The sequence below is a fragment of the Castor canadensis genome, chromosome 7 (assembly GCF_047511655.1).
Source record: "Castor canadensis chromosome 7, mCasCan1.hap1v2, whole genome shotgun sequence".
In the NCBI taxonomy this organism is placed as follows: domain Eukaryota; kingdom Metazoa; phylum Chordata; class Mammalia; order Rodentia; family Castoridae; genus Castor; species Castor canadensis.
The window spans coordinates 60,853,177-60,872,518 of NC_133392.1; the positions used below are offsets into that span (position 1 = coordinate 60,853,177).

Genomic DNA, 19,342 nt, shown 5'->3' on the forward strand with positions numbered 1-19,342 from the left:
TTCCTGCCATAGGCAGTGACCAAGCCCATCCTCAAGACTGAATGTCCCTCCACTTCCTGGGCCACCATGCATGCCCCAGGAACCTGCATTTCCAGACACACTTGGTGGGTGGCTGCTAGAAAAAATGCTCTGCCTTTCCAGTCTGGGTCTTTGCTCAGCCACCACAGAAGTAGTCCTTTGTGACACAGACAAAAGCAGACACATGTGTACACAAGCCCCCACCTCCTTTAAAATTCCTCCCTGCAGCCAAAGCCCCACCTGTCCATCAGCATGATCATCCCCAAGACAGGACTATGCTCTGGTCCTCTGAGTCCTCACAACAGGCCTGTGGCTCCACAGTGGTGTGTATACTTCAGTGAGTGAGACACACACACATACATCCGAGCATGTGCACACACCTGCATCACTCATGTACACATAGGCATACACATAGGGAGTTTCACTGTATCCCCTGTTGTCCCTTGTCATAAATATCTGCTGAATCCAATTAAACAGGATGGTCTGCTTAAATACTTGGAGTCTTAAGGTAACTGATGGGCTCAAATTCTATGACCAATTCAAACCTGAAGATGTCTATGGCACAATTCAAGTAAAACAGTGGAGTGTAAAGGGGACTTCCAGCTGGGAAAACCGCAGACACCCACTGTGTCTTCACACCTCCCTCTCCTCCACATCTGAAGATGGAAGCTAGTCATACCTGGAAAGTATCGGTCACCACAGAGAGACTGTGACAATTCAACAAGGTGACACTCACAAGGTAGTTGGCATGAGACCTGCACATAGGATGACCCAGCAAGTGCCAGCTTGGTATTTTCAGCTGATCCAAGGGCACACACACACACACACACACACACACACACACACACTCAGAGTCATCATAGTTCAAGAGCAAGAAACACAAGATTCCATTACTCAGCATTCTTCAAACCTCTTTGGCCATGACCCATAATAAGAAATCTGTCTTATACTGGGACACAAGCCACACACAATTGCAGTAATAGTTCCCTGAAACACTTATCCTCACAGCAGGGGCACATTCTCATATTGTTTCCTTCATCTCTGGGCCATTTCCTTCTTTTTTTATTTGTGTGTGTGTGTGTGTTTGTGTGTGTGTGTATGTGTGTGTGTGTGTGTGGTACTGCGGTTTTAACTCAGAGCCTCATGCTTGCTAGGCAGGCACTCTACCACTTGTGCCAGCCCTCTCTGTGTCATTTTTAAGCTGACTTAAACAAATTACTCTCGGGGCCCTCACTCACCCAGGGTATCAGAGCCACTCTCCACCGTCTCATTGACCTTCCTTGCAACTCTGGCCACAGCCTCACCCATCTTCTTCAGCATACAGACGTGGATGTCTTGTTCCCAGCCCCCAGGCTGGTCTCCTGTTCACAAAGGGGCCTGTGCCTGCAGGAAAACACAAGGCCATGAAGCACCCACCTGCCAGCCAGGCCACCATCCCCAGCATCATCTGCCCTGGAGACCCAGGAACACACAGAGTGGGCTCCAGGTCACTCACCTTCTCTTGTGGGACCCAGAGTGCAGGCCACATCCAGTTTGGCCTTTGTAGAGGCTGATCTGCCTGTCAAAGATTGAGGGCAGCTGGGCCCTACCACTTTTCTGGTAGGATCAACGTGTATGACCTCACCAGACATGGGGCCCAGGCCTGAATCAGTGGTCAGGCAGGTGTGAGAACTCACGTGTATGTTGGCCTGTGACTCAACAGATGAGGTGTTGGGGAGGAGGTGAGGCCTAGCCAACTGCAGGGGAGAGATTCCTGTCCCTTCATCCCATGGCTGCTGAGCCAGTGCCCTATCCATCCACCTCTTCCAGCTCCCCTGCTTGCCCCACTCCCATCTTCCAGGCTCTTCCTTCAAGACAAGAAATGGGGACACCAATGCAAGTCAGAGCTCACAATCTGCAGGTAGGTGGTCTGTAAGAATTAATTCCCTTCCCATTTGCCAATCTGGAGGGAAGGTTACAGCACTTGTCTGCAGACCTTGTTATCAGCCTGATGCTGAGTTTATCTGAAGGCAAAGGGGAGGTGCTGGAAACTAGAGAAGGGAATTGGATCACTAGGGGAGAAAAGACTTAAAGAAGGGGGAGGAAGACAAAATTATACAGTGTTAAAGACATAAGGCATAATAAAATTGTAAGGTATTAAGATATAAAGACATAAAAAATGTTCCCAATTCCCTGTTTATTACAGAGAAAGGAACTAAGGCATAGAGAGTGGTTAAGTGACTGAGACAAGGTCAAAGTGATCGAGCAGCAATAACCAGGTCAGGCAGGCTCTAGGCCTACTGTACCAAAATCACCCACATCACCACCAGCAGCACCCCACAAAGAGAGGCAGGAACTCCAGGTCAAGGTCACGGTCCTCTTTGCCACTGGACCCAGTCCTAGCTTCAAAGGCAGCTCAAGGAGCTCTAGTGAACTTGCTCCATTCCAAGGTCAAAGGTAGAGAATGGGAAGTGTAGAGAGGAGTATAGAGACAATGCTCACAGCTGCTGGCAGATAATAAAACAGAGGGCCCTCAGGGTCATCTGGACAAGTAATGTAGACACAGCCACGTCCACCTTTATTCCTGGGGGTCAGTGGTGCTCAGCATGTGTGTCCACCAACAGACTGACACTGAAGGTCAGAGTCACAAGTACAGTGGGTCAGGCCACATGCCCAACTCTACCACTTGTAGTAAGAAACCTTGGGGGCCTTTCTCAACTGCTTTGAAACCAGTTTCTTCATCTGAGTAGTGAATCTAGTAACTCCCACCTTTCTGAGTTCATATGACTGAGCCTCAGTTGAGCCCAGGACACAGAAATACTTAAGAAATGCTAGCTGGCGGGTTGAAGCAGTACACGTGCAGGTATGATACCAGCAACTAACCCACATGTAACCTGCGTGACTGAACAAATGACTCAGTGGAACTCATCCTTGAGGAATGAATAGAATTCCCACCTCTCCACCTTCAGGAAGTCTCCTCTGATTGCCCCAACCTTCAGTATTCTCCCCTCCCTATGAGTTTCAGTAGCACTTAATGGCTTAGCACAAGTCACTTGGGTTGTTTATGAGCTTTAAAATCACACACACACACACAGAGGTTCTCCACCACCCAGCTGTACTGTGCTTCTCCCCTGCACTCTATAACCACACCAAACACAGGTGCTCAGTTTTGTTCCCCAAGGATGATGGTCCACAGACATCATTTGGGTTTTAAATATGAGTACAAGTCAAATGACTCTTACAAACAATCTAAGGCACAGTCTAAATTAAAGTGTCATAAATTCAAAAGCTTACAAGTGTCAAATGGGCAACATACATATAGAGTACCAGTGTAGGACAGTAGGGAATAGAAAGGTCTGTGGCAAACTGGACCCAACACCTTCATCATGATGCCTTTAAAACCATCTCCCTAATCCTGAATCACAGCAGTGTTGCTGGAATCATGGTGACTTACTGCAACCACTTTATGAATGGGAAAACTGAGGACCCAAGATGGGAGGCGAGTCAGCTTGATGGAAACAAGAAATCCAGGTTTCCTAATTTCCAGCCTAGGATTCTTCCTATCATACCATGCTCTCTCTCCTCACCTCACCTCTAATAATCTTCACCAATAATCACAAACATTTGTTGAGTATCTTATGCTCTAGGTACAAGGCATAAGAATGAAGAGGGAAGAAAGAAAAACACAGGATCTAGCTCTGACCTATGATTCTGATGAAGAAGAACTTTCTAAACAACTGGGCTGAGATAATTTTCGCCTCACAGCAGACAGGGAAGGGAAGAGAAATCACCAAGGTGCCCAGGGTCTGAGCTGCCTAAACTGACTACTGTCAATCAGGCACTAGGCCTGTGACTCCACTAGCTGCCACTAGGTGGGACAGTGCCTTAGGGCATTGTGGAAAAGGAGTTCCATCGAAAGCCTCCCCACTGGGGGCAGCTCATGTGGCCTATGGTATGGGTCAGAGTGGATACCGGAGCATGAACAGGAAAAACATGCAAAGTCTGGGTATCGAAACAGTTTGCTAAGAAGAAGGACTCCTTGTATGCCAAGGATGTTCTGGGTACAGCACAGATGTGCTTTAGATCCCCAAAGGGAAATCTAAAATCATCACCTAAAATGTTAGCTGTCTAAAATCACTCCTCACTGCCTGGCTAGGAAGCCACCCTCCCTTCACCTAAAATTACTTCTCCCCCCCACAAGGGAGAACTGCTCCACCAAGTCCAGCTAGCTGTCCCTCTCCCAGGCCAGATGACAAAGCAGGCAGCCTGTGAGATGGAGGGGCTCAGAGAGTCACATGCTGTACAGAGGAAGAAGGCTTCAGACCTCCCAAGGGAAAACAAACTTGGATGTCAAGGTGCTGGCATGGGCTCTTGGGGCCCCAAAAGGCACCAATAAGACCACTTAACTTCCCTTACTGCTTCTTTCACTCCCAAAGCTGAGTCTGTTTGACAAAAACAGCAAGAATAGGCGCTCAGAAAAAAAGACTGGCAGAGAGGGATAAAGAAAGCTGTTGCTTTTCTTTTCTTTTCTTTTGAGAAAACCAGAAAATTGTCCAAATCACACAGAAACAGTGAAGAGTTGTGGACTTACTTCAGATTGACTACAAAGCCCCCCCGAGACAGGACTGCCTCTAGGGTGTGAGGGGCTCCTGTCTATACAAACAATTTCAGTCAACTCATAATCCACATGTCAGCACCATTTGAACAATGGGGACACAAGGCAGCCTTCCTGGAACCAGGCCCAACTACAGGCCTCCAGAAAGCCCCTCGGGGCCCAAGTTCTGGGCTCCTGGGAGGTCAACCCCACACACAGGGTGGTGATAGAAAGGGTCGAGGGATCTCCAAAAGAGAAGCAGGAGCCATCAGGGTCTGATTTGGGCTTGAGGTACTCCAGCTAGATGGTACTAGTCCCAGGCCTTAAGGAGGTTGAGGGGAGTGTTAGAAATTTTCAAGGGAAGCACACCAAATCCTAGTGACCCTCCAACATAGGGTCTAAGGCCTTACCCACACTGCTGCTGTCCAAATCAGTGACCCTCTGACATAGGGTACAAGGCCTTACACTACTGCTGTCCTCACATGTTCCTCTCTCACCTCCCCACCGACCCTTGCCCCAAAGCATGCACACACCATGGTCCCAGGAAAGGTTTAAATGTAATGAATATCTTCTGGCACTTTCCGTAAGGGGAGTAAAGTGACACAGACTGGGTATGGGCCAGAACAAGCTTTCCACTGGGAGGCAGAATAAGCCAGATGCCAGTTCAGCCATGCTACCAGGCCTGAAGGCCATGAAGCATGTGACATGGTCCCAGGGGAAGGAACAGAGACAGGATCCAGCCGGTGTACTGGAGATGCAGAAGAGAGGGAGACAGACCCCGGTCTGTTTCCAGATTACTGGAGGCCTTCCTATAGGGCTGTCCTCTGCCAGGAGCAACTAACCCAACCAGCATTTCCGAAAGTTATCAGGGTTGCAAAGCGCCCTATTTGTAAAATGGAAATGCTACCTTCCTCAATGGGCTGTTGGGAAAAGTAACTGATAAGTCATTTTTGAGGAAGGACTTTAGAACTTTGCAAACCATTAAGTCCTTCTCACCAATAAATAAGTGAAGAAACAGGAGCGATAGGAAGTTTGGCTATAATAAATCGAATGTCCTGCTTTGTGGGAGCTGCCAATACTGCCCTCCTATTCTGCCAGATCAGAACCCGGTTTCACCTGGATTCAAAGTTGAGCGGGAGGAGGGACCCGCACTTAAAAACCTAACTGTGGCCCTCTGACTAGGCCCTTACCAGCAAGAACTCTACCTTGTCTGCGGTCCCAGGAGCCGCTGCGACACCACGTCCGCACCAGCTGCTCCTATATTTAGTTACTGGTGTGGTCAATTGGGAACTTTAGAGCCTGGCAGCAGCTTGGACCAGCAACCGGAGCCTCCAGAGCCATGCGTGCAAGCTGCCCCCACCGCTGCCTCTGGTCAGGCCTCTGGACAGTGCCAAGCCGAGGAGCAGGTGTGGGGAAGTGAGGGACGGGGGTTTTGCTCAGAACCCAGGAGCCTTACAGGCCCACTCGAGGCTAGAACAGAATTGACCCACTTTCCCACCCAGGGGAAAAAGCCAGCCGGGTCGTGGGCAGGACGCGTCGGCGCCCTGTGTCTGCGCCATGGGGTTTGGGGAGCCCAGCGCGAGCTCCCTTATGGGTTTTTTAGCATCCTAGGACTGCGCTTCCCCGGACTGTAAGCGGTGGACAGGCCAGGATCCCCGTGCCCCGCACACCAGGGCCTCGTCTCCCTGCCTCCCCCCCCACCCCCGCCCAATTGCCTGCAACCAATGGCTCCTGGTCTTTGGTCCCCGCTGGCCTGGAAGGCGGAGATTGGGGAGAATAAAGCAAAGAGAAGAAGGTACGTCGTAGAGGGCCGGGGGCGTCCCGGTGGAGAGGCAAGCTTCAGGACAGGCGCCTGCAGCTCTCCAAAGCGGAACCAAACCCCAAAAGTGTCGCGTCGGGGACAAAATACACAGCAACCTCTCCCAGCACCGGCGCCTCCCTCGGGAAACGGAAGCCCGCCCGGGAGCGATTCCCCCGGGCTCCCTAATTCCCTGGAAGCCCTGCACCCACTCCCCCGAGCCATCGCGGTCGAGTCGCAGTGTGCAAGCAAGAGCCGGCGACTCCACGGCCCCATGGCACTGCAACAGCCGCAGCTGGGGCGTCGCTGCACTACTCCACCCGGTGATTTGGGGGAGGGGAGGGGACACTGCAAAAACCGGGACACGTCTCTCCCTCTCTCCCCCAAGCCCCTGCAACGCTTGGCCTCAGACTACGTTTACTCTGCGGGACACGAAGCGTGTGGCCCAATTCCGGGCGGCTTTCGGCTCCACTTACGGCGACAATGCCTCCTAGCGCCCTGCGCAGCGCAGTCACGCTCCCTCGGCCACCAGCGGCGCCCCATGCAAGTTCGGAGCCCGCGGGGCGTGGCGCGCGGGACCGCCGGCATTTCGCGCATGGCCTCGCGACCAATCGCCGCTCCAGGACGGGAGACGGGGCGGAGCAAGCCCAGGGCCCCGGGGGCGCGCACCAATCAGCGCGCGCCTCTTCACGCGCGCTCCCGAACGCAGGGAGGAACCGCTTTGTGTGCGGCTGCTGGAGTTAGACCCGCTTGTAGCCCTGAATATACAATGCATCCTGGGATCAATAGGACTGAGGGTCCAGGCTTGGTTTTCTCGAGGGATAGAGCTGAATTAGCCAGATCAAGGGTATTTTGAAAAAAACGTGAAGATGGAGAATGGGGAATTTTCCATATGATACCTTCAAACGCCCGTTCAGGTTTTTAAGGACCATAATTCTGGCTGCACCGTTACTTACCTCTTAGGAAGCCCAATGTTTTGATCCATAAAATAGGAATCAAAGCATATAAATACCTCCTTCATTGTGTCATTGTGAGGATAATGCATGGACTGTTCAGTGCAGTGCCCATGCCCAGAGGTCTTCCTTTTAGCAAGGACCTACCACATACCCCTTTCAAGCATTGTAGCAAGACAAAAGACATGAGACCCCCCCACCTCACCTAGTCACAGTGATAAACCTGTCAAGTACTTTAGTGAACAGAAGCATGCAGTAAGTAAGGGGAATCCTGCAGAAAGTATATTTATTCTGCTTTTGGGGGCTTAGGCAGTCCAACAAGGAACACACATTTCCTTGAGCACTGATGTTATGAGTTGAATTGTGTCCCCACCAAATATATATACATAAATATGTAGATATATATTGCATATGTAATTAGTTAAGATAAGGTCGTGCTGAAATAGGGTGAGCCACTAATCCAGTATGATTGGTATTATAAGAAAAGAGACACACAGAAAATATCATGTGATGATGGAGGCAGAGATGGAGTGATGTGCCTATAAGTCAAGGAATGCCAGTGGTTGTGGACAAGGACCAGAAGCTAGGAACAAAGTCTCCCTCAGATCCTCCAAAAAGAAACTGACCCTGTCAACAACTGCATCTCACAGTTTCAGAACTGTGAGAGAATAAATTTGTGTTGTTTTTACCTACCCAAACGGACCTAGTGGTGCATGCCTATACAGCCAGCTGTTCAGAAGGCTGAGGCAGGAAGATCATTTGAACTTACAAGTTCAAGACCAGCCTGGACAACATAGCTAGTCCCCATTATAATAGGTACTTAGAAACTGATTTTGCAAAAAAAAAAAGCACTCACATGAGCCCACAAGTTAACTAAAAGCAGGAGAAAAGCCTAGCACATCTGCCTTCAGTTTGCATCCGTTTCCTTCTTTTGTCTTAAAACTTTGGGTCAGCCAGGTGCCAGTGGCTCAAGCCTGTAATCCTATTTACTTGGAGCTGGGATCAGGACGATCAAGGTTCAAGCCAGCCAGGGCAAGTGGTTCGAAAGACCCCCCCCATCTCTAAAATAATCAGAGCAAAATAGACTGGAGATGTGGCTCAAGCAGTAGAGCACCTGCTGCAAACGTGAAGCCCTGAGTTCAAACCACAGTCCCACCAAATAAAAATAAATAAATAAAATATTTAAAAGCTGCTTAAAAAAAACTTTGGATCAGACTTCTACTCAACTCTGCACACAGGCATATTAATTACTCAAAGAGTGTCTTCTGAAAATCTGTGATATGAATCTACTCATCCTCCTTCAAAACCAAAGATAAGAGTAACAGATTCATCTTACTGTCAGCTTTTACAATGTCTTGTTCCAAAACCCTGACAAGACCCCTGAAAATCTCCACTCATCGTCCTAAACCTGTAGTCACCTTGGATTCCAGGAACAGCAGACTTCACAGACATATCACCCAATGATGAGATCACCCCCACGCAGGAGCAATCATCTCATGGGATCTGGACTGTCCCCTTGAGCAGTAGGACTTCTAGCTACCTTGCAGAACCAGACCTGAGATAGTGATCAACCAGACCATGCTTTGACCAAGACTGCTTAATTGTGTATATCTCTCACCCCTGCCTCAATTCCTCCTCTAAACCAAAATATTCATGTCAGTATCCCAAACATGAACTGCTTACTCTCCACCTTCCCAGAATAGCAGGGATTTTTGGCCGTACAAGACTTGAACTCTGGGCCTTGCACTTGTACTTGCTAGGCAGACACTCTACTACTTGAGTTGTCCCCAGTCCTTTTTCACTTTTAGTTCTTTTTCAACTAGGGTCTTGTGATTCTGCTTGGAGCTGGATTTGGACCTTGATCCTCCTACCTGTGCTGTCCTATGTAACTGGGATGACAAGCATGGGCCATCACACCCAGTTTATTTCTTGAGATGAGGTCTCACTAACATTTTGCCAAGGTTGGCCTTGAACTAAGATTCTCCCACTTTCTGCTTCCTGAGTAGCTATAGGCATGAGCCACTATGTCCAGCTTTCTGTTTTCTTTATTTGGTTGGTGGCCCAACCTGACATGTTAGAACCCTCAGAATCAGGCTGCTGGTCTGGAATTCTGATTATACCATCTAAAAAGAAAAATATTAAAAAAAAAGAAAAACCTACTCAGAGTGTGGCATTTGTCACATTAGCCCTAGGAAATGAATAAACATAGAGCATCTCCAATCCAAAAATTCATTATCTAGGGATGGTGGAGGGCTCAAGTGGTAGAGCAACTGCCTAGCAGGTGCTAGGCCCTGAGTTCAAACCCCAATACCAGCAAAAATAAATAAATAAATAAATAAAATCTGAAATGCTTCAAATTTCAAAACTTTTTGAGCACCAAAATGATACATAAATGGAAAATTCCATACTTAACCTCAAGGGACAAGTCATAGTCAAAACCAAAGTGCACTAAAAACATTGTGTAAGGTGAATATGGAACAAATAAATTTTGTGTTTGGACTTGGGGCTGGTTCCCAAGCTATCTCATTATGTATATGCAAACATTCCAAAATACAAAACAAAAACCTGAAATACAAAATACTTCTGGTCTCAAGCATTTCATCCTGTAATAGGTGAGTAGGAAAAAAAAAGGAAGAGGATAAGAAATATCCTTAAAGGAAGTCTTTTAAAACTGAATGTCAAATACCTAGAAGGCCCTGTGCCTTAAACCGACAGAGGTGATCACACAGAGACCTACCCTCCATGGGGTTTCCAGTTGAGTGGAAACCTGAGCAGCCAGGATTGTTTGACTCCTGGTGCCTTCCAGGAAGACTTCAGAGGCCTCTTCCAACTCCTGTCAGCTATATACCAAGTACCTGATATGAATAACAAATGAGTAGAGATGAGTTCTGCCCAAGCAAAGATGCTCATTATTCTGGACAAGAGGGATACTGTTTCACTTAAAACCAGCCCTACAGTTCTGGCCAACTTCTACACAAGCCAGGCTGTAAACATACCTGAGGTAGCCAGGGCTTCCATGTTTCTGATAAGGACTCAGCAAGTACTACTGACTGATGGCATCAGTCTCGGTTTCCCACATGCCTGCGTTGCCTCACCAGCCCCACTCCCAGGAAGTTCATCCTGGACCCTCCCACTCCACAAATGAGCCCAAGGGCCACCTCTAAAAGGCCTACTGTGTTTGCTTTTCTAGAACACTTGTTACCAATCAACCCAGCCTAGACTTGGGTTCTTTTGCTTAATTCAACATAGAAATCACAAAGAGGCAAGAAATACCATCTGAATGAGGCTTTATTGGGACTTACGTTCCAGCATAAGGGAGAAGCACATGGGATAGAGTCCACGGGTTACTGCCCAAGGAAGTGAACAGGTAAGCTTATATAATCTGAAGTGCTCACTCTTGCCACTGGAGGAGCAGCGGTCAGAGCCGGCATTCTGCCCCAACCTACAAGCAGAGACTCAGTGTTTACCAGGGCTTGGACACAGACCTTGATGATACTTGAAAGCCTTGTGAACTACCTATAGGTAGCAAACTTCTTGTGCAAAGACAAAATTGTTATGCAGTTGCTCCCTAAACAGCTTGCCCCTTGCTGAGCAGGATAAACTCTAAATTCTGTGGAAGGGATACTGCCCCTAGACAGAGCCAGCCTCTCAACTCCTATAACTAAAGACTGTGATGGGGACCTTCTCATCAAAGGATTTCTAAAGGCAGTCTCAAGGCCTTTATAGGTTGATTAGTGTCCTCTTACCCCTCCCACCCCCAACAGATAGGTATCAGGCACAGTGGTATATGCCTATAATCCCAGTTACTCAGGAGGCTGGGAAGGAAGATCATGAGCACAAGGCCAGTCTGGGCAATATAGTGAGACCTCATCTGTACATAAATGAATAAATAAATAAATAATAAAAATGTTGGAGTACTAACCCCCACTACCTCAGAATATCACCTCATTTGGAGCTAGGCTCTTTACAGAGGCAACCAAGTTAAAATTGCTGTCATTAAAATGGGCTCTAATCCAGTATGACTGGTGTCCTTATAAGAAGGGGGAGTTTATATGCAGACAGACATGCACAGAGAAAGCAAATTAAGAGACACAGAGAAGAGGGCCATTTACAAACCAAGGAAAGAGATCTGAAATAGATCCTTCCCTAACAGCCCTCCAAAAAAACCAAACTTGCTGACACCTTGACCTTGGATTTCTGGCCTCTAGAAGTGTAAGACAGTGAATTTCAAGTCACCCTATTTGTGGTACTTTGCTACAGAAGCCCTAGTAAACTAATACAAGGCCTTACATTTTTCCTTTCTCATTCTGTTCTCTTCAGACAGCCCTTATCTTGCAGCACTTAAGGGAAAAGGACATATGGATGGCAGTAAAATGTGAAGTACCATGGACATGTGTGAGTTAGTCCCCCCATCATTATCCCCTCCCCCTCCCCACGCATGATTCCTCTTCTGCCTATCTGTGCTTGGCTGCACCTTTTCCTGCAGCTGAGTTACCAACAGCCAGGAACTAGATGCTGCTCCAAGTCACTGCTGTCCTCAGGCATAAGAGTAGTTCTCCCAGTCCCCTTCCAGAAGATTCAGCCACCAGTACCCTCAGGTGCTTACACTACACTATGGGAAGGAAGAGTCACGTGAAAGTGATTGTAAAAAGCAGTTCTCAAGCCTCAGCCGGTGGTGCAGCCTTCCTGATTTTTGCTGTGTCTGTGCTCCTCCCAGTGGTGAGCCTGAGTCACTCACACAGGCTCAGACATTCGCTTCATCCTGCCCTTTCTCCAACTCAGGGCTCAGCAACCTTGGTTCCTTGAAACAGGAATGGTGGGAGGAAATCAGCTGCTACAAATAAGGATTTTTTTTTTCTCCTCCTCAGAAAGAAGGTTTACAAGCTCCCTCTACTTACTTTTTTCTTTAAATTGGCTCACTTTTTAACTGTACAATGTTTATTTTTTAAAAGAAACTTTATATCATTACTCACACTTACACCATTTGCCATAGATAGAAAGTAACCTTAAAATTAGAACTGGAGGTATGGCTCAGGGGTAGAGCGCTGCCTTGAAAGCTGGAAGCTCTGAGTTCAAACTCCAGTACAACAACAACAAAATAATAAATAAATAAATATAATGAGCCAGGGCGGGTGGCTCATGGTGGTTCACACCTATAATCCTACCTACTTGGAAGGCAGAGATCAGGAGGATTGAGGTTGAAGGTCAATCCTTCAACCAGAGCAAATAGTTCACAAGACTTCATCTCCAAAATAACCAGAGCAAATAAAACTGGAGGTATGGCTCAAGTGGTAGAGTGCTTGCTTTGCAAATGCAAAGCCCTGAGTTCAAACCCCATTTCCACCAAAAAAATTAATAGAATACATACATACGTACACACATACATACATACAATGAAGTGGTGGCACACGTAAGTAATCCCAGCACTCATGAGGTGGAAGTGAGGCTGGCGGAGTGGCTCAAGTGGTAGAGTGTTTGCTTAGCAAGTATGAGGCCCTGAGTTCAAACCCCAGTACTGCCACATTAGGAAAAAAAAAAGAGGTGGAGGCAGAAGGATCGTGAGTTCAAGGTCAACCTGGGCTATGTAGTGAAACATGTCTAGAAATAAGTAAATAAATAAAATAAAAAGGAAGTAATGTTATTACATCTGTACATTATTCCTGTTATAAAAGCAGTCTAGCAAGTGTTCAGGAAGATAGTAAAGACACCAGCACCTTGGTTTATTCAAAATGATTGACATGCACAATCTGCAATACTGAAAAAAAACCAAAAACTGAAAGTAGTCCCGGCTACTTCAGAAGGTGAGGTGGGAATCTCATTTGAGAACAGGAGTTCCAAGTCAGCTTGGGCAACATGGTAAGACTGTCTCTTAAAAAAAACTTTTTTTAAAGAGATTTGAAAAGGGAATAACTCTTTCACATCCGTGATCTTGCACCACCAAGAATACAGCTTCCACCTTGGGAAAGATTCAACTAGAACAAAGAGAAATAGGAGTTCAGTAGTATCATCAAGTAAAGAGTTTCAAGAACAAGTAGCTCCTGATAGCCTGCCAAGTGCAGGAAAAGGTGATACTTGAATAAGTCTTAAAGGATGGGCTGAATTTCAATAAGTATAAAAGGCCAAGAGTGGGTAAGGAAAAGGAGTAGGAAAGGGAAGACCATTTGGGGGTGGGGCACTCAGTAGCAAAAACAGATAAAGCATTCCTGAGAATACCGGGTATTCACCTTTGTGGGGGATGAGGAGGCAGAGGGAGTCACATGGAAAGGCACATTGAGCTGACTGAGAGCCTTTGATGCCAGGAAGAACTGGTGTGAGGTTTACTGGGTGCTTCCCTTAGCTTTTTCTATGCAACAAATCAATTTAATGATTTATAACAACAAATGTCTTATTTGTCACAACTCGGTAGGTCACCTGTATAGCTCAGATCTGAACTGGCTAGGATGATCTATCTCTTTAGTCAGCAGGCCTTGGCGGGGGCTGGGTTGCCCACGGCAGCCTCACTCACATACCTAGCAGTAAGCAGGCTATTGGTTAGGGACTTCAGCAGGGACACAATGCAGCCTTGTGCCACTCAGTCACTCATCACCAATACGAGCAGCCCCCACATAAAGGTGAGTCTAAATGCAAAAACACTTTTAAAGCCTCTATTTATGGCACAAATTTACGATTACCTCATTAGCCAAAGCATAGCCAAGTCCAGAGTCAGTACAAAAGAGCCACCCACAGCTGTCATACACAGGGAGGAGTTAACATATGGGGACCATAAGTGAAACAATTCCCCACCTGAGGTGATGGAGAGTTTTTGAAAATATTTGAGCAAAGGAGTGATGCAATTAAAGAAATGCTTTAGGATGAAGGAAATGAGCATTGGATAACTTGGAATGATGGTAACAGTAACCATAAAACAACAATAATAGTGTTTATACCTAAACTACAACCATCACTTTTTCTCTTCTTCATCTCTTTCTTCTTTTTCTCCTCTTTTTCTTCTTCTTCTTTGTCACAACATTTGTGATGTAAGTGTTCAAGAGGAAAGGGTTTGATTAGAGAACATTGTAGATCAACAAAGGAGGCAAGTCTTGGCAGTGTTCCCAAATTTGGTCTTCATGAACTAATACAATTCTAAAAGGAATAGTATTGTCAACATAGAATTGTTGATTTTTTTATTGTAACAAAGAAGCAAGTAAACCAAACCAAGCAAACTATTATCCTTATAGCTTTTGTTTTGTTTTATTGGTGCTTTTTTTTTTTTTTTTGAGATGGGGCTCTCCCTATGTTGCTTAGGTTGGTCTCAAACTCTTGGGCTCAAGTGACCCTCCCACTTCAGCTTCCTGAGTTGCTGTGTTACAGGCATGCACCACCATACCTGGTCCTGTTTCATGTTTTCTTTTAAAAAAGAAATTAGCCAGGTGCCAGTGGCTCATGCTTATAATCCTAGCTATTCAGGAGGCAGAGATCAGGAGGATCTCTGTTCAAAGCCAGTCTGGGCAAATAGTTTGCGAGACCTTATCTCAAAAACACCCATCACAAAAAGGCTTAGTGGAGTGGCTCAAGGTGTAGGCTCTGAGTTAAAACTCCAGTACCGAAAAAAATTAAATTTTTAAAAGGACTTAGGCAAGATATAATATAGGAAAAAAGTACAAACTTTTGTATAAAATAAACTTAGCCAGGTCGTTCCTATTTATTTACCTCATTTCGCTATGGACTGGTGACAATTTCTTCCCATTGTGGCATCATTTAGCACGACGGTGTTTGGGAGCCATCACCATGGGGTATTTGCAATTTTATATGGCCTCTGGCAGCATGCTGCTCCACTGCTATGTAGGTCAAGTGGCCCATAAGCTGGTTTAGGGTCTCTGGTGCTGGCAAAGTAGAGGGGAAAGCTCTGGAAAGAATGTGTGCATGGTGTGACAGAGAGCGTGCCTACATCCTATGATGAAAGACCTGCAAGCAGTATGGAAACTAGCTGTTTAACTTTAGAAGAAAAGATTTGTGGGGAACCTGAAAGCCACAATAAAGGGCATGAAGTGCTTTCCAATATAATTATCCTTGTTATGCCAGAGGACAGAACTGGACCTATTCAAGGAAGTCTCTGGCAGACCCACTTCCTTCCTTCCTTTAAGCTTTTGACCAATCAGACTTTTCCAGGAAAGATTAACAACTCTCTGAAAGATCTCAAAACACATCTGAGTAACAATTTCTTAGGAATGTAGATGAAGGGGTTCTGGACTGGCCTGGAGGTTGGACTAAAATCACTGTTTTCCACCCTGGCAGGCTCAACACTTAGAAAGCCTTTTTAAAAAATGCTGATTCCTGATTATATATTAGAATATTATATATTCTAATATATAATTCCTATATATTAGATATATAGGAACGGAAACTCTATGAACAGGACTTAGCCCAAATGCTTAATAGGCCCCTGGGAGACTGAGTTAAGTCGTCCGCTACCTTGGGAAACAATTAGACAAAGTGAACTCCAAGTCCTTAAAGCACATGTGATGAAAGAGTCTACAAAATCCATAACATGATAGCACTTTGTTATGGCAGCAGTATTTGAATATTTAAAATGATGTTTTATTGTTGGTTACCTAAAAGTTATGTGTGAAACAACCAGTTACCTGAGCATCAACACAAACTGAAAGCATTTAGCTGTTTTTACAGCAATATTTCCTTTGAATTTGAAAGAAAATTTAGCTTCATATGAAGAAAAGGAGTCATGGACCTAATTATGAAAGATGGACATGTAAAACTGCCAAGCAGATAACATGTTTGTGCCAAAACTTTTTCACTTACAAGATCACTGACTCATTCTTTCCAATCTCAAATTGCATATGGTTTCATATTACATTGAGTATATGTTTATTCCTATGAAAGAGGACTCTTATTGGGTCTTTTGTTGTTTTGAAATAATTTTTCATTTCACAAATGTTTCATTCTGTTATAGCTTGAGTGACTCTCACTATCCCAGTCGTTGAATTATTTAGGGCAGAGTGGCTCAAAGAGCCATCACTTTTTTTTTTTTTTTTAACCAGAGACTTTACATTATCTATTCAATCTTCACCACACACACACACACATACACACACACACACACACACACACACACACACACATCTATCAGCAATATCATTTTAAAGATAAGAAAACTAAGGTATAGAGAAATTAAAGTGGTCAAAGGTCACACAGCTACTTAGTGGTACAATTAGAATTCTAACTCCACAGCCAAAACATACAACCATAAAGCTACAGAAGGATCCAGGAGCATCTTTTGGTGGTCTGTGAAAGGAAGACAGGCCCTGACTTAAGTTAATTGTAGAGGAAACAGGAAAATGAACAGATTCAAGAGATACTCCTGAAATGCTTTCTGCAGGACTTAGAAACTGATGGAGTGAGGGAGGAGAAAATTATGTGGGAGAGGTGCTGGGCATGGGGTAAGTGGCTATGCCCCATACAGGAAGTAAGGTAGCAGGAGGAGTAGCTGACCTGGAGGTAGAGAAAGAAGAGGAGTTAGGATATGTTGGGGGATGATGGTAAGTGAACATCTGTTTGAGGCCCTGATAGCAGAGATGTAGAGCTCCAGAGAGAAAGCAGGGCTGGGGCTCAAGGCTCATGTCTCATGGGACAAAGGTGGCTGGGTGAAAACATGTAGAAGAAGAAGAATCTCCAGGTGGTGGGAGAGAGAGAGAGAGAAGGAGAGGGAGAAGGAGGAAAGGAGAGAGGGAGAGACAGGAAGAGAGAGAGAGAGGACAGGAGGGGAGAGGAGAAGAGGGAAATGGAGGGTCTTTGGAGGGAGACTAGAGGAGCACCTAAAGGTGGAGCAGGGGGGTGACAGGAGAAATTCCCCAGGAGAGAAAGCAGGGATGGCCCCAGAAGGCTAGAGAACTTTAGTAGTGGAGCTGAGCCCCAAGGAGGTGAAGAGGTAGAGAACTGAGAAGGGCTGCTGACTTGGTCCTTTGAAAGATACTGATGAATGCTGCTAGGGGGCAGGACTAGATGACAATGACATTCTCACAACCCATAGCTCCTGGTGTGCACCAAGCACCATTCTAAGCATTTTTACATATATTTATTCACTTAATCCTCACAGCAGCCTGTTACCTACACTTACCCTAATGAGAAATCCTTAAGCTCTAACCACAGTGGAAGTAAAATATGATTTGTGGCCAATTTGATCCTTCCTCTGAACAGAGTTCTTCATAAGCTCCTCCCCCCTCTTCTAAGGCTCTCTGGCGGTGGAAACTGCTTTGGGTCCTCCTTTGAAGTCTACGTTTTTCCCCAGTAAGGACTCCCCAACCTGGGTAAATCTCTCATTTACATCTACTAGAATCTTCTGGAATCCTGCCCTAAAAGTGTGTATATCCTACTACATTTTTAGATATTCAGAAAACACTAAAAATTCTTTAAAAACAATGACCACCAGGTATTATTATTATTATTATACTGGGGTTTGAACTCAAGGCCATGCACTTGCTAGGCAAGCACTCTAACACTTGAGCCACACTTCCACTTCCAGTCCACATCTTATTACTCTTAAATATCCCCTTGATAGCCAGCACCAAATTTGCACTTGGAACTTCACCAATGTTTTTCAATCTGTAAGTCAATACCCATCAACAGGTTGGAAAATCAATTTAGTGACTGTATTAGTTATCTACTCATGCATAACAAATTACCACCAAACTAAATGGCTAAGCATAACATTTATTGTATCATAGTTTCTGCAGGTCAGGAATCTGGGTGTGGTTTTACTGGGTCTTCTGGCTCTGAACCTCTCCCAGTCTCTCACAGTCCCTCAGAGACGGACTGGGAAGAATGCTCTTCTCGGCTCACTCATATGGTTGCTGGTAGGATTCCATTCCTTGTGGGCTGTTGGACGAAGGCTTTAGTTCTTTACAAGCTGTTAGCAAGAGGCCTCCCTCAGGGCTTTGCCATAAGGGTCTCTCCATAGGGTACCCCATAGCATGGCAGCTTGCTTCATCAGAGAAAGCAAGCAAGAGAGCAAGAGAGACTGCTAACAAGTCAGAAGTCACAGTCCTTTGTAACCTAATCCCAAAAGTGACATCGCATCACTTTGCCATGTTCTATTCATCAGAAGCAGTTAACTAGTTCCCTCCTCACTCATGAGGAGTAAATTTCACAGGTCATGAATATGACCAGGAGGTTAGACTTATTGGTTAGCAGCTGCCAACCATAGTGGCTCATACCAACATTTCTTATAAATGGAATAGAATGAGAACAATAGGCAGATTTGCCTATAATATGGGTATGATTGAAGGAAACTTTAGTATAAGTTTTATACAAATGTATGTATTGCTGGATCATTAGTGTAAATGTGTATTCTGTTTACTATGGTTCAATGTTAAAAATATTTGTGAGCATTATACTAGATGATCTCTAAACTCTTTCCAACTTTTGAATCAATGTGCATAATAGACATTCAATGAACATTGAATAAACTAATGTGTGGACACCTGGGCAAGTGGGCGATGGATGAGTGAATGAGTGGATAGATGGCTAGTTAAATGTATGGATGTGTGAGTGGATAGATGAATGGCTACATGGCAAATGGACAGATACTACTCCTCCAAGATGATTTTGGGGGCCAAACTAGGCCAGAATATGTTCTCACAATTCAAGTTCTTTACAATTTACTGTGAGCTTAAATGGCACGTATCTTGCCACTTGGAGAGCTTTTTGTTTTGACATTTAAGTAATTCTTTTAACAAATTTTTTATTGAATTGCTTTTGCCCTAGGCATTATACTAGAGGCTACAGACAGTCCATAGTAAGAGAAACAGGGTTGATGCTTTCCTAGAACTTTTAATTCGGTATTAGAGACAGGCATTAAAGAAATACATGGCTACATTAATCAATATACTTGTGAAAAGTGCCTTGCAGGAAGTACTGGCAAGGGAAAAAAAAAAAAAGACAGGAAGGGCTGATTTAGATTGGGTAACTGTTAGGGGAGGCCTTTTTATGGAAAAAACATTCAGGCAG

At 45.4% G+C, this 19,342-nt stretch overlaps 1 protein-coding gene across 7 annotated transcripts in view; it reads right to left on the reverse strand.

The window, feature by feature from the left end:
• Lrrc20 (leucine rich repeat containing 20) overlaps nt 1-6,973 on the reverse strand; it is a 68,758-nt gene extending 61,785 nt beyond the window's left edge. The window contains exons 1-4 of one of the 7 annotated variants that reach the window (XM_020162074.2): nt 5,797-6,251; nt 1,695-1,865; nt 1,514-1,576; nt 1,257-1,401 (exon numbers count right to left, since the gene is read on the reverse strand). In XM_020162074.2, the coding sequence (XP_020017663.1) occupies nt 1,257-1,338 (82 nt within the window). In that variant the 5' untranslated portion in view covers nt 1,339-1,401; nt 1,514-1,576; nt 1,695-1,865; nt 5,797-6,251. Of the gene's footprint in view, nt 1-1,256; nt 1,402-1,513; nt 1,577-1,694; nt 1,866-5,781; nt 6,252-6,865 lie in introns of those variants that run through there. The other 6 variants (XM_074079069.1, XM_074079070.1, XM_074079071.1 and 3 more) reach the window with 6 other exon arrangements.
• Between the last annotated feature and the right edge of the window lie 12,369 nt (nt 6,974-19,342).